At 39.8% G+C, this 20,769-nt stretch overlaps 1 protein-coding gene across 2 annotated transcripts in view; it reads right to left on the bottom strand.

Moving 5' to 3' along the window:
• The window catches only part of ADCY2 (adenylate cyclase 2), a 510,848-nt gene that overhangs the window by 257,148 nt on the left and 232,931 nt on the right, over positions 1-20,769 (bottom strand). For both annotated transcript variants that reach the window (XR_005210959.1, XM_037799254.1), the window contains exon 4: positions 13,712-13,861. Coding sequence is in view for 1 of the 2 variants with exons in the window: in XM_037799254.1 (XP_037655182.1) it covers positions 13,712-13,861 (150 nt within the window). In the remaining variant the exon portion in view is untranslated. The remainder of the gene's footprint in view (positions 1-13,711; positions 13,862-20,769) is intronic.

The following is a 20,769-nucleotide window of genomic DNA, read 5'->3' as shown; positions in this document are numbered from 1 at the left end:
CAGGGTCGGTCACATCATCAGGCAGAGCTTGGTACATCAGCAGTTGAAAGACACATGGATTTGTTAGGACAGAACGTCTGCTCAGTGAGAGAATTCTGGGTTGAATAAGGCCATACCCTTTGCTAAGGGCACAGAAACTTTTTAGCTGGGAAAAGATTCAGACGGAATACACCAAGCACGGTGCTGGGACATGCGCTAATGAAGGCAAATTCTCCAACAGTGATTCTCCCCCAAGGAAACTGCTTCCCGAGTCTTGCCTTCAGGACGTGGGGTGAAATCCTCCATTCAGACAAGCTTTTGCTTAAACTCCAGAAATACCCTGTTCTATGTATTTACGATAATACCACAGTTTGAGTTAATTCTAAGGAATGTGATATTTATGATAAATATGAAGAACTTAGTTCCCTCAGATGAAAGAAGCCATGGAAATGCAAATATCAATAACACTGAACTGTGTAACACGCTTCAGGGGATTCTGATTTTCAAGTTTAAATGGAAGAAGCACTATTTACCTGGTCCTTAAACTGTGATTTTATTACACATGGATGGAAGAAAAATAGTAAAAGGCTCAATGTATTAAAATGCATGACGCAGGAACATGTCTTGTCCTTATGTAGACACTGCCTTTTTTCTTTGCACTGGATTTTGAATTACTATACACGGGGGTTTCTCAAATTATCAGCCAATTGTTTTAGTTTCTTACCTGCTAAAACAAATGCCATACAATGGGTTGGCTTAACAACAAGAGTTTATTGGCTCATGGTGTCAGAGGCCAGAAGGTTTTCCTCCTCCTGGGGTCAGTAACTTCTGGCTGAGCTACAATCTCTGGGGCTCCCTGGCTTTTCTGTCACAGGGTGGTGTCTTCCTCTTTCTCTCATTCCGGCCTCTGGCTGCTCCCTGTGGTTTCTCTTTCCCTGGCAGTCAGGCCTCCCATACAAGATTAAGACCATTCTGACTCAGTTGGTCAATACCTTAACTGAAGTAGCCTCATCCAGAGGTCCTATTGACAATGGATTCACACCCACAGGAATGGAAGAAGATTAAGAACAGGTTTTTATCTGGGGTACATAACTCCAAGTTACCACACTGATGACACACTTTGATGAATATAAAAATCTAATTACCTCCTTTCATGTTGTTTGAAATTAAAAATAAAGTATTCCCTGTTAGAAAAACCATTTTATTTTTCTTTCATATTATTCTCTAGAAGAAATCTGTTCTTCAGACAACATAACACACCCATCATCTCCATACCACCCAAGTGAAAAACATCTGATGATTTTAATATTAAGTTTTGTTTTTCCGGCTGGTTTAATTAACAGGGCTATTTTTACATTAGGCAACTACATTTATTTAGTCTTAATTTGCAAGTTTTACTGATGTCTTTGCTCACATATTTCTTTTATACCACAATGTTTCCTCTCTTTTGTTTGAATTCATTTTTGCTTGGTTGTTTTACTGGAGGAAATCTCAAATTAGCATTTTCATAATACATTTGTGGAGGTTGCATTTTCTGAGTCAAAGTATGCCTGAAAGTCTTTATTTTATCCTCCTTTAGGGATGGTAGTTTGACTTGGTATACAAAATGAAGTGCAAAATACTTTTTTAAGCACTTTTAAGATTTTGCTTTCCAGTTTTCTAACATCTGGTAGTGTTTATGAGAAGCTCAGTGCAAATCTGACTTATCCCACAGCAGTTCACCTAGTTTTTCCCTCTCTCTAGAAGCTTTTAAGATTTCTCTCTTTATCCTTAGTACTGAAATGTTAACAGCATGAGAATGAGTCTGAAATGGAAATTTGGGGTGCCTGTTGGATAAATGAAGACTCAAGCTCATTAGTTGAGTATCCTTTCATTGCTTCATGTTTCTTTTCAGTATAAGGAAATGTCTCTTAAGTATGACTTAAAAGAGGATGGGGATAAAGATATTACTAGAAAGAAGGTAACGTATTTGATTAGGAATTTCCTCACTGGTATCCTGGTGATCCAAAGGGTTATCTTCCAAAGTTCTTAGTATAAACTTGGTACATCCCACTGATAACAAGACTTGAGAGTCCTTCAATATTGCCAGTTCTCACTATTCCCTTCTTCACAATCTGATAGTTGAAAAAGTACATCTGACCTTTATGAGCTCTTTCTTTTCCATGGATTTTGAAGATACAGATGCTAGCTCTGCTTTCAGTATCACTTGGAGAATTTTCCAGTGAAGCCCCAGCTATCCTTCTGCCTTGATATAAAGTGTCAGCTATTTTCTAAAGACTTTCTTTGGACTACCTGATATTGAAAAAATATATATTGAGCACATGGCTCCTGGATGATATAAAAATGTATACTACACACCACCCCACTGTTTTTATCCCCATTTTATAGACAAGGAAACTGAGGACCAGAAAGGTTAGGTAACTTTCCCAAGGTCACACAGGTAGCAAGCAATGTCAAAGGATTCAAAATCAAACAGCGTTAACACAAGAGCCATGTTTGTCAACATTATGCAATAGTGCCCCCATCAAATACTTCAAAGACCATCCAAGAAGGGCACTGAGTTACTAACCAGGGCAGTGTTAGTAATTTATCCATGCCTTGGGAGGGCTAATATGAGGCTAGAGTATGATGTGAATTTGAACTGAGGGAGTGTCAGTGGTAATGGCAATTGTAAAACATAATATGAATGAAGAAACTACATGATAGGGCAATAACATGGGAAGCACAAAGAAGGCAGAGGTGAAGAAGAGAGATTTAAAGTTTGGGTGAGTGTGAGAAGGGTGGAGTCATTAACAGAAACAGGGAAGGTAGGAGAAGAATATGGCTGGGGAAAGATGGCATTTGGACATTCTGAGCTTACGGTGTTAATGTAAACTGTGTTTGAAACTAAGAAAAAGAAAAGAGTAGGATTAGCGAGTTGGGAGCCAATAATCCGGGTAGGAGAGTTGAAAATGTATGGTGAGATGAAGTCCCTTCATCCCAACAAAGATATGGAAAAAAGATTTCCTAAGACAGAGTCCTGAAGACTGTGGGTATATTTGGTGGGTGGGAATAGAAAGTGTTTATCAAAAGATGTAGGAAGTAGAAAGAGTTGCAGAAGGGGAAGGAGAGCCAGGATGGAACCAGGTGCTAGAAACAAGAGAGGAGGTTTTCATTTTTGTTTTTACTTCTGTGAATATATTTTATTTCCGCAAGTAGACAAAAAAGTGGGCAACAAAATGGAAACACTGCCAGATCTAGGACAGAAAATGTTTTTAAATCATCAACTGTTTTCAGTTGAATAGTGAATTTAGATGTCAGTTTAATAACAAAGTTAAGAAAAAAAAACAAAAAAAAACAAAGGGAAGTAACTACTTTATCATGAAGTTTAGTGTTAAGTGGAAGAAAGCAAGAAGGAAGACACTGGGCTATCTGAGGAAACATAACTTTTTTCTTAATCAGATTACTTTAAAATAAGAGAAACTGGAAATTTTGTAAGCAAGGAAGAACACAGATATGTGTTATGGGTGCAGTTTAGGTAAATAATAACTGTAGTGGTAAAACGGTGGAATATTCTAAAGTGATCACAACATATGTTAGAAAAGGAATAGAGGCCTTATGAATAATATTGAAATTGAAAAGGAAATACAAAATAGAATGATATTATTATTAAAAAAAAGATTAGGAAGCCATAATGAATATCAAGAAACAGCCTAAAGGACACTAGATATGTTATACGGTTATGACAACAAATATAAACAATCTAAATTTATCTTTCAAAAGACCAAAGTAAGTTTAGATCTGAAAGCAAAATCAAAATCTCATGGAATAAAAAGAAACTTAAAGAAGCTAGGAAAAAACTTCACCAAACATATTTTTAACAAGGTTTGTATATTCAATTATAAAAAACAAAACTATCAGCATTTCTTATAAGTACAGTAACTAACAAAGTTATCCAACTGAATTATGTTAATTTTGGAAGTTAGTTTTGAATCAACATAGCTTTGGAAGCTCTTGACATCACCAGAAGATGTGAAAAATTAAAGGTAGGAGAACAAAAAGGGTAGCTTGCAGGTGATAACTTCATATAAGATGAGAAAGAAAGCACTAGTTAATGCTTTCTAGTTAATTTCTTTCTTTCGGAATTTACTGACATGCCTGGGTATAAAATAGGCATACATTCCAACAATATTCCTGTACATTTTGTCTATAATCAGATAAAAGAAATGTTGAAATGAAGGCAGTCTTTTCATTAAAGCACAAAAATCCATAAAAACTTCAGAGTAAATGTAGTAGCATTGTGGAAGAATTTTGCAGGGAAACCCTCAAAGCTTGCTGACTGATTTAATAGCATATTTTCATAAATAGAGAAATACAACATTCCATCCATAAAGAAGTCTAAAGAGATATATTTAGGAACCTAAAAATGATCCTACAGTCAATGTAGAAAAATAAAGGAAAAAAAAAAAACCTAGAAGATTCCAATTAAAAATTTTAGAAGGGCAGGATGGTGACAATATTGCAAGAGATAGGAACTACTGGAAAATACAGCATTTAAAATTGAAGTTATCAGGACAAGGAAATATAGACAAACCTTGGCATAAAATAGATAGCTCAATTTGGCCTAAAATACTTTGAAAAAAAGTAATATATGACAAAATATACATTCAACATACAATGGAGAAAAGAAAGACAATGCATTAGTAGGGTAAAAAAAGAAAAGAAAAGAAAAAAGAAGGAAAGGAAACATCCAGAATCACATCTTGCACTACGATTGTCTATGAGACTCTTTAAGTTTGTGGTGTGGTATTTTTTTATATGTATTTTTTACAGCTCTTCTACAACTCCAGTTGTCAACAACCCACTGTTGACAGAAGTTCACAGAATCCAAGAATCTCGGGGCCGATCTGAGTGGCACTTTGCCCTCCACCTGACACACCAAAGCCCTAGCACGTGCAAACCCCCGGGTTCAGGACCTTTAAAGGGTGGCGGGCTTCCGAGATGTGTCCATTCCCTGCCTATAAAGAGCCAGAACACTTTCTTGGGAGACAGTGTGTGACATGAGCATCAGGCTGGGGTCCCAGCCTCCAGCTCTCTTGCTATAAAGAGTATGAAATGATAGTGAAGACATAAACTGTCACATTTGATTTTCAAGATCCTCATTTCTCCACTCAGCCCCAGTGAAGAAAGGTACATAGAAGCAAGTATAGAACTTTCTCTGCCGTGTCAGAAAAGCAAGTTTTCCAAATCCAGTCTCAGCTGGAGGACTGTATTAGCTCTTACTTTAGATTCAGGGGGCCTAGCCCATCACTCTCCATTCCACAGATAAAGAACAGCGCTAAGAGGTAAAATGATTAAACTCATCATTCTGCAGAAAAAACACCTACAAAATACCATAAAATTGGCATATTTCTCTTTTGTTGCATAATAATATTCTTGATTTGGGCTGCTGTCAGCTTCATTCTCATATTGCTCATTTCCCAACCAAATAAAATCAGGCTGTCAACAAAGGCAGAAGACAGTAGCTATAAATGCTATCTTATGGGGGAAATGGAAGGAATATTTTTCACAAATACTAAAGAAAGCATGTAAAAATCCAACCTTATTCAAAGACAAACTTCAAATTACTTCCATTATTTATCAGGATTTTTGCAAGATCTGTCTATTCTTGCTCATATGGAATTTGTCACATTTTATATGCATTTATATCAGCTGATGAAATGCATTGCTCTTTAATGAAAGGATTTTCCTCTGTTTTTCAATGAGGCATTCAAAATCCCACTCACACTTTTTCAGAAATCCCACTCATTTGAAATTGTTACATCTTCAGAGCCCAGGGCTTTGAGCCCTCCATGATCTGCCTCTTTTTAAAGGGTAGAATCGGTTGTTGACATCTGTCTCTGTGTACTAACCTGCCCTCCGGAACGCCCACTTGTAAAAATTCCTCTAAACATTTTGTTCCTCAACTTTTTAATAAAATTCACCAGAAAGAACTGAAATAGTAATTACGCTAAGAACCGTACTCATCAATGTCAAAATCTAACACTGTTTTAAAGATTCATTACCCTGCAAACTGCCATCACAACTGTACCCATGAGCCAAGTATTTAAACAAGACTGGTTAAAATGCATGTTCTCCAGGAGATCTACAGACTGGGGTGATTGCAAGCTCATATTTTGCCCTTGACATAAAAATTGGATCATTCATAACTTACAACAAATTCCTGTACCTGCTCCCTGCTGGAACGGTTTTGATCAGTTCCATGACAATGAGGCTAATATAACTCAAGTTCATAGAAATACTTTAGCCAAAATTACAAGAGAAGCTTTTTGGGAGAGGAATACATGTTGTGGGAAATAGGGAATTTTTAAGTTTTGTTGTTTATCTTTGTTTGTTTTTTGGAGATGTAACATGAATGCATTTACTTTCAGGAATGATGAACATAAGTGAGTCACAAAATGGGCAGACAGATCTGAGAATACCTGGACTCCATCGGAAACATCATGAGCTATGAGGTGCTCACAGATTGCACTGAATCTGCTTGGAACTGAGACAAGGCAAAGTGGGGCAATTATGAATGAGGAGTCAAGAGTAGCTGCAAAGGTGCCCAGGAATCCAAGTGTTGTCATAAAACCTGAGGAGTGCAAAGTTGTAGGATGACATTTTAAGACTATTAATGAGAAAACAGTTAAACAGTTACTCTAGGTACACTATGAACGTTGAGCATGCAGTGAGAATGCAAATGAAGGAGCAAGTGAGCCCATGCAGAAGTTATGGCGCCTTTTTTCAGTTGGTGTTTGGTGCGTGTGTGTTCACGCCTCCTCCATGCAGGACACTGTGTTAGTTTCTAAGAATCTAAAGAAAAATGATAAAGTCATAGATGGCCATGCCTCTGAAGAATTTACAGTCTCATTTCAGGATGACAGAAAGGAGCCCCAGGTAGGCTGGCCAGGGGGTGCTAATACACCCAGATACCCTTGGCCTGCTGGTAAACTCTCAGGTGCTGCTGAGAGGGCTGCCAGGTCCTGACACCTGGTGGTCTGGCCAGTCTGTGGGCATGGAGGGCTGCTGGGGGGGGGACCTGAGCTAAGACACCTGCAAAGGATCTTCACAAGACTCACTGCCCCCTTATGCTGGGTATGCATTTTGCGTTTTGTTCTAATGCACCTTCCTTCCTCCAGCCATGGGTTCCTGTCTCAGGGTGAGAATGAGTCAACAAAATGACCTAAACCTTTTCCATGGATGGTCATTTCCTTCAGGGCTAGATCCCATCAGATCAGCCTGAACTCCTTCACTAGTCAAAGAGACAATGTTCATGTTTTTAGCGTACGCTAGTTGCTTAGAAAATGAAGTCTTAATTTCTTGGGGACTGGCTCACAAGATGCCAAAATGGTGCCTGAAACAGAACCTAAAACAACCTATAAAGAAGATCCCACATTGAGGGTAGATATTATACCCTTGGTTCTTGTCATCTAGAATATGGTCAACCATGAGCTGCAGGGCTTGGCTTTACAGTGGTGAGGAAATCTCAGTATATCTGCTATCTAAGGAGATGGCCACAGCTGCCGCTTACTGTTTTTATTTTTGTTTTTCTACTCTAATAATTCCGCTGCCAGCTGAGGGATATTTATCTTTACAGGAAACTCCTAGTCCTTTTTTTTCCATTCTTGTAAGGTTTATGATTTTAGTAAAAATACCCAACCTTGAAACTTTTAAGCTCTGGGTACCAACCCTCCCAGGAATATGGTTTTAACAGGGCATCCACTGATATGTGCTGATTTTTCATTATAAAATGATTTTTTTTTGCCATTTAAAAACTTAACCTGATGGTTTCTAAAAGGTATTCAACCCTAGGAAAAGCCCAAGTTTCTGTCTAGACACTCATTCTCTTTATTTTTCACACCTTCTTGCCCACTTTTGGTCCTGTTTCAAAGTTTCCATGCCGTTATGATTTTTTTGCCTATTTTTAAATAATTCTTTGTCACTGTTTCTACTTGGGCTAAGATGAGTTCTGGACTACAGTTCTAATTTTTTGGTAAATATAATCTAGGAGCTCTGTTGCCTTTCTATAAAAATTAGTCAACCCGTCTGCCCATCCCTTCCTGAGACTCAGTGAAGACACATTAGGAAAACTACATAACATAGTCCAGTAGGAACTATTACCAGGCGATTGCGAACGTATTGCCAGAGATACCAAATTAAGATCTAGAATACAACATTGATTTCCATCTTGGAAAATGAAAATCAGAGCCAGACAAACTCTGAATTTTTTGTCTCCTCATCACATCAAGAGAGCTGCCAACACTCATGGCGTGTCCTTCTCACCTTCCATTTCTACTCATCTGACTTCAGTCAGTTCAACCCTCTGCCTCACCGAAACTGCACTGCCCAGGTCGCTGCTGACCACCATGTTGTCCAGCCCAGTGGTGACATCTTTCCCACAGTGACTCTTTCAACATTTGACTAAGTGGACCACTGTTGCCTTTAAACTGTCTTCTCTTAGCTTCTAAATACTACACTCTCTAGTTTTTCTGGGTTTTCTCCCTTTTATAACTATTCAATCTTTCTCAGTGATTTTGGCTCCTTCCTCTTCCTATATCCTTCCTCAAGCATTGGCGTGCATTGGGACTTGGTCCTGGGTTCTTTTTATCTTATGTAATCCCATGTTTTCCCTCCAGGATCTCATTTGGTCCAGTGGCTTTAAATAGCAACCTATATACTAAAGACTTCCAAATTTAAGTATTTAGCTCTAACTGGAGCTCGAACTCCAGTTTGATTTACAACTCCCAGCTCAGCATCTCCCCTTGGAAATGTAAGAGCTTCTCAAAATTAACTGCCCAAAATTTAATTCCTGCTGTATATCCCATCTATCCCATAGCCTCTGATGTATTAGAAGTGGCACATCAGCCATCATCCAGTTGCCCAAGCAAGACCTTTGGGTCTTTCTTGATAATTTTTATTTTTCTCTTACCTAACATCAAACCCAACAGTAAGCCCTAATGGTTCAATTGGTGCAAATATCGTGAATCTGTCCACTATAACCCAAGTCATCTCTGGGCTAGACTACTGCTATAGCTTCAGATGGGTCATCCTGCAACCTTTCCCCTCTAACCCATTCTCTGTGAGCAGCCAGGAGGATCCTTTGAAAATGGTAATTGGTTCATGGCACTGCCTTACTTAAAAACCCTCCAAGGAGTGGCTTCCTACATAATATACAATAAAATCCCAAGTCCCTAATATATTCAACTCCTGATATATATCCTTGCAGACCACCTTGCAAGGAATGGTGTGTCTGGCTCCTGCCTCCCAATCATTCTCAATCTATTCAACACTTCTCCTCTCTTACCCAACTGCTTCAAGAGTCTTGATGTTCCTCAAACAGGACAATATCTTTCCTGACTCAAGATCTTTGTAGTTTTGGCTCCCTCTTCTTAGAGCACTTTTCATCAGGTCTTAATAAGGATAAGCCCTTCTGCAATTCACTTTTCAACTCAAATACAACATTCCGAGAAATGCCTCCCGAGTATCCTCTCTAATGTGCCTCTTTACCTCCTCCATCATGCTTTATCTTATTATCTTGTTATATCTTCTTCTAGAAATTATGGGTTTACAAGTTATGGTCTGTCACCATGGAGAATGGCTTGGGTCAGGGTAGAAGCTAATTTCTGTTGCTTAACCCTAGTTTTGGAGAGTTCAATGGCAAGACCAGCTACTGACCACTTTCTTAATAGTACAATACTTTAGATGCTGGAAATACTTAAAGCTGACAAGGGATCAAGCAGGACTTTGTCAAAAAGATATTCATGGCTGTGAAAATCTCCAGCTAATCTACTCTTAGAGATCACTCCAGCAATCCCATGGAGAACGAGCACGAGAGGCGTGAGGCCCTGGATAGAAAGCCACAATTACTAGCGGAATGATCTTGGACAAGTAAATGACATTCTCAGACCCTCATTTCCTTTAAATGGTCAAATGGGAAAAAATACTTAACTCACCAACTTCCTACAGAAGTAAAGGAAACCATACACACAAAAGTTTGAATAGAGTCCTGAAAAGTACCTAGCAAATAACAGGGACTCAAAGAAATATTAGATTCTTCTGGTTTTCTTTTCTCCCAAGAAATAAGACCAAATCTTAACAGCTCAAGTCAAAACAACTTCAAAAATACTTTACCTAGCAACATAAATGGTTTAAGCAATATAATAAATAATGTCATAACATTACCCACTATTGCATTAGGGTCAAGATGGATCTGTTCCTCATATACCCAACCAAGGATACATGCAGCCCACTCACTTTTTCACTGATGTTTGCAGAGAGGGAAAACAATTTGGTACCCAAGGACAGCCTAGAAGCCTACTGGTTTACTAAACCCCCATATCATGGTGCAGAATCCAGGTAGAACATGAAATCTCTGTGCCTTTCCTGATTAGTATTTTCCATTGGAATGCATAGTCTGCCATTTCCAATCCTTGGGATGGTTTCAGATTAAGGTAGAACATGAAAAAGTCCTTGAATTACACTAAGACAAAGACAACATATAAATTAAGGAGGGTTTATTTTCTGTCCATAAAATAAAGCAAACCAGGTTTTTACTCCTATGGAGACAACATTAATTTCAACTGCCTAGAAAGTCAGGAAAGAGGGTTCTTGTTTTGCTTGGAATCCAACACTCAACAATTCCTGAGAGTCTATTACATACTTCAGTGAGAAACGCTTACTGCCTTCTCGGGTCTGATAAAGAACCTTCTGTTGTTGCACTGATATGGTGCTTAGAAACGATTCTTACCACAGGATGTGAAACTTCACAGAAGCTAAACCCACAGGGAATACATTCAGTCCCCAAAAGCAGCCTTGGCTCTGATGCAATGTGTTACTTTTCCTACCTGGTAAAAAAGTCATGATTTTTATATTGTATGCACAAGGGCACTTTCAGGGCAAAAGCGCAATATGGTAAAAATCTATGCCAACATTTTCCATTCCCTCCTCTTCCAAAATCTTATGGTACAAATAGGCACTTATTCAGACATGGCTTTAAATTTCTACATATTTATCTCATTTGTTTCTAGGAAAAATATCACAAAATTAGGAAAAAAGGAACTAAAAAGTTGAGCAATTTGGAGATTTCGGAATCCCTAGACACTTGCCAATAATATATCAAGTATTTATAACCCCATGGGGACTGTAGGAAGAATGGCCTCCTGGGCTCACCCGTCTTTGGCATCCCTCTGCAACCACTAAGGGCTGCAGTGGGGACAGCTGGGAAAAAGGACAAGTAGCTACTGAGTAACTACTCAAGATGGCGGCCTCTCAAACTCTACGGGTGTCAACTTGCTCTAAGGCAACTGCCCTTAAGTAACATTAAAGTGAATAGTATTTATTTCATCCAAACCAGTCATTTTGTAGCTGGTTAGCCTATAAGCCCTGTCCCTAAATGGGACATGTTAAAGAACATTATTGTTTACCCTAGTGACTAGGGATGAAGCCAAGGCAGTTTCTGGCCAAGGCTGGGCAGAAATTCAGTGCGTGTCCTTGGTCCATGAGAAGCTCCATTTTGTTTGTGGCCAGGCCAGCTTTGCTTCACTGTCTCAAGGCACAGCCCCCCTCTGTGAAGGTCACATAAATTGCCATTGGCCAATTTTTATCCATTTCTCTAAATCTATCAGATTATATCTTACTAATTTTTTTTAACTAAGAGAATTTCTCATTTCCATTGAATTATATGTTGATCTGAAAAAAGGATAAACATTTATTCTAATCCTAGGAACATATTTTCTGAAGCCCCAACAAGAAAACTACTCTACTTTGGACACTAGACCCTAGATGTTTACTCATCAACGTTTTGTGGCAAATTAGATTTGAGGTGTCAAATTATATTTTATTAAACATTTTAAAACAAATTCCTATTTTCTTTCAACTGTCTCTTTTTCTGTTCCTTATTTTAAAAATAATTATTTGCTTTTTAAAAAAAAACTAGCAAATTCCCATCCTTAGAACATCTTCCATGCTGGTCCCATAAACTCTCTATTACATGGGACAACCCACTGGTGCAGGGTGTGGTCAGACCGATTGCTTGAACCCAGGTCACAGTGACAAGGAGCATAAATGTTTTTGGCTTCTAAAGGTCTCTTCAGAGAAATATGAGGTGTGGATGAGGTCAGTTGCCTGACTTGCCGCTTTCACAACATTGTTACTATAAATATTGAGTTATGTAACCTGTCTACTTGGAATGTCAGTTCACCCTAGCCTTGTGCTATTTTGAATTAGATTCTGGAGGTGAAAGAAAAGAGAATTAAACATGTCTGTCAGGAACAAACTGATCCAGACTCTACCTTTTGAGAAAAGGAAGCCATCAATCCCCAAACACTTGAACTCTGTAGCACGTAGTACAGAAACCAACTATGAACCCCGACAGCTGCTTGTTGAAACCACGGAATTTTCTAGAACCCAGATTTTAAACATAACTGACCATGAGATATATGAAGATCCACTGGATAAAAGTGCCAAGTCAAGAACTGTCCATGTCCCTTAATGTTGAAACCAGAATTTGATACATATATAGATCAAAGAATTAAACATCAGTTACTGAATACTTTTGCTATTCACATGGTAACATAAAACATTTTTTTTAAAAAAATTAACAAACCATTGACTTTGCTCCTAATACCAGTAAAAAAGCAGTGCCTGGAATCATGCCTCATGTAAACGAGGTCTCAGTATATAGTAACCGAATGAAGGAACAAATATTTTGTGTCCAAAAACAAATTCAGTACTAATACTGAATTCCTTTTTGGAAACAAATAGAAGTCCAATATCAAAATTTAAATGGTTTTTTTTTTTTTTTTTTTTTTTTTTTGGCTCCCATCACCATAATACATTTTAATGAAATTTTATAGAAAAGACTAATTCAATATAATGTAACAAACAATAATTAAGCATTTTCTATGTGCCAAATACTGGTCACGGCATAGGTTTTGCAATGAATGTGGAGGGCAGTGTTTGAAGGCAGCCAGGGTATCACAACTTCACAGACTGATTTCCTGGTGATGCATAAAATGAACTCAAGGAAAACATTATTCACCTGGATTTCCTGCCATCACCTGAAGTTAAATGTGCCACACACAGGATCCCTTTGTGGTTTTTTTCCAAAGCGTAACTGTTTCCCCCCTGCTCTCTACCATCCCTGATGACAACACTTGGCTTTGCTCTCCCACATCTCCCACTGGTCTCCATGTCTTGCTTTTGTAATGCTTCATGGCATTTGATGTACTGCTCTGATGTGTGGTTGTATGTCTCACCCACAACAATCACCTTAGGATGGCCCCTGACAAATACAGCAACCAGCTCCTTTCTAGACCCTTCTCCCCAGCTGTAGTCACCTCCCTCAGGAAAGATTCTGATCGTTTCATCTTAGGCAGTAACAGGTACTCCACGAAAGTGCTGTGGAGCCCAGTACAGGGAAAAACTCAGACCTCAGTGGGGACAAACTCTTGCCACAAACACTATCACAGGGAAACAAACTCAACCAAAAGGGAGTGTTCTAATAAAGACTAGGTGTGCTTGCACCATCTCTGCTCTTTTGTTTAATGACTCCACCAAGTACAGAGACCAAGGCTGGGCACGGGCTGTTCGCATCTCCAGTCTCTTCCTGATGCCCATGACTGAAAGAACTGCATACTCAAAATTAACAGCAACAACATCATTTCCAAGGATGCCTCAAATAAAGGCAAACAAGATTGAAGACGCATTTTACCTGCTGACGTTTTTCAAATTCCAGCTTGATCCGGGACTTGATGCAATTGCACGTGTCCTGATATGTCTGCTGCAGAGCCAGCTCCATGAGGTGTTTATGGTATGCTCCCGCCAGGTTCCCACAGATGAAAATGATAACGTTGGCCAGTATCTAAAGAGAGAAAAAGCCAATCAACAGGGTGACCACACAGGAACGAAATGCATATTAGCAGTAATCTTCCAAGTTATGGCTCCGCGGGAAGTTAATTTCATTTGTTTCCAAACCAACATTTTTATTTACTTAACAGAAAGCAGCTATCTCCTTTAGGGAGTCTATCCCTTTTCTGTATCTGCACCCTTTGATAAATGAGTACGTGGTCCCTCCCTCAACTTTGGGCTCATATGATTTGCTTTGGCTAATGCAATGTGGGTGAGTAACCGAGAACCAGATTTAGCCTGGTCCCTACAAGATCCACATGTTTCGGATAGCTCTCTAGAGCCTCTGCCATCACAAAGAACAGAACATGTCCAGCTAGACCACTGGTCCCAGGAAGATGAGAGACAGATGCAGAAGAGACGCACCAACCCACCCACAGGCTGCAGTTGCACACCACCAAGATTGCATGGTTGTTACACAGCATTATTGTGATACTAGGTGATTGAAGCTGGTGGCTCTCACACCAAAACCATATTCACTGAGCTTGAGTAAGTGATAGTTCCCATTTTCTCTTCTTCATATAAAACCATGGTATCTTTTCAAAATAGGTAACTCATTACTTTTTTATCCTGACAAGAAATATAATTCATGATCACATGTAAAAAAAAAAAAATTGGAAAAGCAAAAAAAAAAAAAAAAAAAAAACTATAAAGAAAAAAATTAAAAGTACCTGCAATAACTCTGCCCATAAAAAAAATTTGGTTCTCCATATAATGCTGTCTGCCCATACCATTTTGGTTATTTCCTCAAAATTAGTGCCATGCTCTGTTTTACTTTGTTCCAAAAGGATTGAGTTCACTGTGGTTTTGTGCTTTGTTTTTCCAATGCAACATATAATCAGATTCTTTGAGATCACGAAAATTCTGTGAAAACAAGAATCTGAATGCTTAGATAGTATTCAATTCCATCATAATTTATTTATTCATGCCCATACTGTTCCACACTTACTTTATTAACATTCTTTAATTCTCTATGCATGTCTTTATTTTATTACTCATCTAACCATACACTGGATAAAGGGGGTGTCAGTCACAATGTTTTTACACTCACATGGTCATACGATAAAAGCTATATAGTTACACAGTCATTATCAAATATCAAGGCTACTGGGCTACAGTTCAACAATTTCAGGTATTTCCTTATGACCACTCGAATACACTAGAAACCAAAAAGAAATATCTATATAATGATTCAGTAGTCATAATTATTTGTTAACTCTATCTTCACTGTTACAATACCTCCTTTTCATCTGATCATTCTCCCAATCTTCAGGGATATCTGGGCACTGACCATTCTAATTTTTTTGTGCTGAAAAAGGGTGTTGACATTATGGGGTAGAGGAATGAAACTGGTTGATGTTCTTGGAAAGCCTGGCACCTCTGGGTTTCAGGGATTATTTGGCATAGGAGTCATCTGGAGGCTTTAAGTTTCTGAAAAAATAAACTTAATAGGTAAAACTTTTATAGAGTCTTAGATAAAGCTCAGGGTAATCTATAGGGTTTTCAGGAATACTGTTGGTTGGGATTTGGCATACTGTGGCAATTTGTAATACCTGGCTGAAGCTTGCATAAGAGGAACCTCCAAAATGACCTCTCAGCTTTATTTGAAATCTCTTAGCCACTGAAACTTTGTTTCATTTCTCTTACCCCTTTTGGTCAAGAAAGCATTGCCAACCCCATGATACCAGGGCCAGGCTAATTCCTGGGAGTCATGTCCCATTTTGCCAGGGAGATTTATACCCCTGGAAGTCATGTCCCATGCAGGGGGGAGAGTAGTGAGTTTATTTTCAGAGTGTGGCTTAGAGAGAGAGGACATCTGACAACAGAAGAGGTTCTCTGGGGGTGACTCTTGGGCATTGTTATAAGTAGGCTTAGTTTCGCCATTATAGAAATATGTTCCATAAGGGCAAGTCCCAAGATCGAGGGTTTGGCTTATTAAATTGGGAGTCTCTAATGCTTGCGAGAATATCAGGAATTCCCCAGGTGGGGACGTTTAATAGTTCCACATTTTTTCTCCAGTCCCTCAAGGGATTTTGCAAATACTTTTCCATTTTCTGCCCAAGTTACTCTGGAATGTATCTGGAAATTACATTAACCTGTACAGAATCACAAATATCTCACTTCCTACTCTAGATTCCATGTAATTAGATTATTTAAATAAACTGCCCAGACAGAGTAAGTTAGATAGTGTGCTACAGAAAATTAAAATTTTGGACAAAATAAACATCTCCTCCTTTGGTCTCAGAAGTTGAAGTTTGAAAATACAGACAATGTCACTCTTTACCCTGTATTCTGATTTACCTTAATCCTAACCCAATCAGCTTCATTCATATTCTAATTGAAGTCTGATCTCTTTTTCAGCTTCTTTAACAGTTGCTGTAAGGAGTAATGCTGACTTTCAGAGCTGCAGGACTCTAATTCTGAGTCTCAGGTGTCACACAGATACCCAAAGTTCTGGGGAACTACCAGGTTATATACAAAGAGCACATCATCTCAGAATTTAGAGATAACAGTTAAAACTCAGGAATAAGTATGACTGCTGAAAGAGTTTACAATCTGTACCCTAATTTTCTTATAAAAATTTTTTTAAATGAGGCTATTTCCAGAAATAAAAACATTTGACAGCTGCCTTGTATTGAGTACACCAGCCACCAACCATAGCAGATACTTTGTACTGTCTCACCTTGACACATTTACCAAGGTTATGTTATTTACCAGGTAGGACATAATTTATATGCTTGCCTTGCTTCTCTCTCTCTCTCTCTTTTTTTAAGAACAGTTTTGTTCACAGATCATACAATTCATCCTAAATGTGTAATCAATGGCTCTTGGTATAATCACATAGTTATGCATTCACCACTACAGTCAATATGAGAACATTCTCCTTTCTTCCAAAGGAAAAAAAAAATCCCATACCTCTCATATCCTCCCCATTTTTGACATTTAGCTTTGGTACAGTGCCTTTGTTACCATTAATGAAAGAATATCACAATGTTACTGTTAACTATAGACCTTAGTTTACATTAATTATATTTTTTCCATATAACACCCTATTATTAACACCTTGTGATAATGACGTATATTTGTTCTAGTTCATGTAAAAACTCTCTTATATTGATACAATTAGCCACCATCATTGGTTTATTAACATTCTTTTGATTTGCAACCTTGTGTATAAAGATTTGGCTTCAGATTTGATCATTTCCTTTGCTTCAGTTCCTAAAAATATGAGTCAAGCACCAGGAATATTTTTAAGTTCTTGATACATATTGCAGAATTGCTTTCCAGAAATGTTTCATTTATACTCATGTCAACAGTGCATCACAATGACCTTTTCTGTGTGTTTTTATTTGGCACACCATTTATGGAAAACGGGTGCTAATATAACACAGTACCAATTACCATTGACTTTAGCTTTTACGTATTCAGGATAAGACCTACAGTTCTGTCACTAGATGGATGGCCCTACCCAAATAAAATGCCTCCACTGTCCCTCCTTCCACATTCCTTGCAATTTTCACGAAAACAAATCATTAGTGGCTTCAATAACAAAGGCAGAGCTGTAGTTCCAAAGAGTCCCATGCTCCCCTCTGATAGTTCCCGCTAATGCAGAACAGTTTATCCAGTGGATGAGCAGACATGGTAGGTATGGCATCTACGCCTGGAGCCCCATGGGGGGAGGGCGGGGATTTGTTCCCCAGGGTTCAAGATTCCCCGTAAAGGGTCTGCCTGGAGAATCTCAGCCGTCCCCTCTCTGTACCCCATTGTCACTCCTCCCAACAAGAGCTGAAGGAATCTATCTGCTCAGAAATTTGGGGAGAAGGAATGGACGGTATGCAGCTTTGCCATCATCTTTGGGGTTTTTTTTTCCTGAAGCAAGTGATAATCTTCCTGTGTTCTCAGCCAAGCAGTAAACTAACAGCTCGGCTCTGCCATTGTGTTGGAGAGGGGGAAGGCTTTCATTTGGGAGGGAGAGTGTTAATTCAGGAGACTATTAATAAGTCCATCTAACCCAGACCTAAACCGTGTTTTCCACATGGTATTAACAATAGAAGTTGTTTTAGTTTGCTAATGCTGCAGAATGCAAAACACCAGAGATGGATTGGCTTTTATAAAATGGGGGTTTATTTCGCTACACAGTTACAGTCTTAAGGCCACAAAGCATCCAAGGTAACACCTCAGCAATCAGGTACCTTCACCGGAGGATGGCCAATGGCGTCCGGAAAACCTCTGCTAGCTAGGAAGGCAGCTGTCGTCTGCTCCAAAGCTCCGGCCTCAAAACGGCTTTCTCCCAGGACATTCCTCTCTAGCAAGCTTGCTCCTCTTCAAAACATCACTCCCAGCTGCACTCCCTTCTCTCTCTCTGAGTCAGCTCATTTATATAGCTCCACTGATCAAGGCCCACCCCGAATGGGTGGGGCCACACCTCCATGGGAACAGCTCATCAGAATCATTACCCACAGCTGGGTGGGCCACATTCCAAGCAAATCCAGCCAGCACCAAAACCCCTGCCCCACACAAGACCACAAAGATAATGGCATTTGGGGGACACAATACACTCAAACCGGCACACTCCACCCCCTGGACCCCAAAATGACATTATCTTTCCAAATACAAAATACATTCATTCCATCACAATATCACAAAAACTTAAACCATTTCAGTAGCAAAAATTAAGTACAAGATCCCATCAAAATCAATTATAGGCATGGCCAGTCCTAAGGCATAATTTTTCTTTAGCTGTGGATCTGCGAATTTAGAACAAGTTATGTGCTCCCAATATACAAAGGAGAGACATTCATAGGATAAACATTTCCATTGCCATAAGGAGAAACAGTAAGGAAAACAAGGTTAACAGGACCAAAACAGTTCCTAAAACCCGCAGGACAAATTCCATTAGATTTCAAAGTCTGAGAGTCATTTACAGAACAACATTGCATCCTTGGGGCTTGAGAGCAGGAGTCTAACACTTCCTAAATGCCTTTGTGGCAGCCCTTTTCTCTCCAAATGCTTGGGTGAGTGCTCCAACATATCCACACACTGGGGAGACCACCTTCTTGGCCCCACCCTCCTCAAACATTGGGGCAGCTCCCGGATTCCCTTCCATCTCCGGGGCACACGCTCAACCCCATCAGAACAGTGTGGTGGCAGCCAGGCTCTCCCCAATTCCCCGGGAATGTGCTCCGCCCTCTTTGGGACCTCAGATGGCAAAACTCTTCCAGAGCATCGAGGCGGAAAGCCCGCCCTCGACCTCCAGGGCAAACTCACCCTTTCCATGCATGTGGGCTGCTCCACTCTGCCAGCCCAAGGCCTCTTGACTCCAGACCTCAACCTCCATGGCTCTGTCTTTGAAGAAATTTTTCCTTTAATTTTTTCCTTGTCTCTCTCCTCCAGTCCAGACTGGCAATGGCTCCATCTATAAAGATCTCGCAAAAATTCTGTTGGCTTTGCATCAAGCACGCAGGGGTCAAAGCCATCAGACAATAGGACTTTCCACAAATCCTTTCTGCTTAACTCCTTTTCCTATCTTGGCTTGTACTGAAATGGTGGCTGGGTTCCATGCTTGGTTACATCCTCACGTTGGGCTGTAGCTTCTGGGATTCCACCCCCTGGAAGCTCATAATTTTCCAAGCCATCAGCTTCTGGTTTCTTTAAACCCAAGACGTCAGTTCTAAGTTAATCTCTCTCTGCTCGCATTTTACTATAAGCTGCAAGGAGAAGCCAGGATACGTCCTCCACACGTAGTCTGGAGATCTCCTCAGCTAAGTATTCCAGGTTGTTGCTTCCAGATTCTTCCTTCCATCTGACACCAGGACTCAATTTTGCCAAATTCTCTGCCACTTTAAAACAAGGATCGCCTTTCTTCCAGTTTACAACAACACATTAATCACTTCTGCTCAGGGCCTCATCAGAAGTATCTTTAGAGTCCATATTTCCATAAACAGTCTCTTTAAAGCAGTTTTGGCCTTTTCTATCAAACTCCTCACAACTCTTCCAGAAACTCCCCATTATCCATTTAAAAAGCCGTTCCAACAGGATTGGTATTTGCAAACTCAGCAGCAAAAGCACCCCACTTCTCGGTACCAAAATCTGTTCTAGTTTGCTAATGCTGCAGAATGCAAAACACCAGAGATGGATAGGCTTTTATAAAACGGGGGTTTATTTCGCTACACAGTTACAGTCTTAAGGCCACAAAGCGTCCAAGGTAACACCTCAGCAATCGGGTACCTTCACGAGAGGATGGCCAATGGCGTCCAGAAAACCTCTGTTAGCTAGGAAGGCAGCTGGCATCTGCTCCAAAGCTCCGGCCTCAAAACGGCTTTCTCCCAGGACGTTCCTCTCCAGCAAGCTTGCTCCTCCTCAAAACATCACTCCCAGCTGCACTCTCTTTCCTCCCCCGAGTCAGCTCATTTATATAGCTCCACTGATCAAGGCCCACCCTGAATGGGCGGGGCCACACCTCCATGGGAACATCTCATCAAAATCACTACCCACAGCCGGGTGGGGCACATTCCAAGCAAATCCAACCAGCACCAAAACCCCCGCCCCACATAAGACCACAAAGATAATGGCATTTGGGGGACACAATACACTCAAACCGGCACAGAGGTGATATATTTTGTTCTCCATCTGCCTTGTGTCTTTTGTATCTCTCAAAATGTATGAACGTGGGAGAAAAACAGGGATGTTGATTATTTGATCGTTTTGTTTCAGAACCTTGGGGAGCCCATTTTGGAGCTGGAGAGAGGAGTGATGAAGGTGGCACAAAACATGGCGTCATGAAGCATCCAGCCAAGGGAAGACGGCAGGCCAGGAGACATGGCATCAGGGAGGGTGATGGGCAGGCACAGGTTTGCTTTTGTT

The sequence above is a fragment of the Choloepus didactylus genome, chromosome 11, assembly GCF_015220235.1.
Source record: "Choloepus didactylus isolate mChoDid1 chromosome 11, mChoDid1.pri, whole genome shotgun sequence".
Lineage (NCBI taxonomy): Eukaryota > Metazoa > Chordata > Mammalia > Pilosa > Megalonychidae > Choloepus > Choloepus didactylus.
The sequence above is the reverse complement of the archived record's forward strand: the minus strand, read 5'-3'. Positions and strand labels throughout refer to the sequence as shown.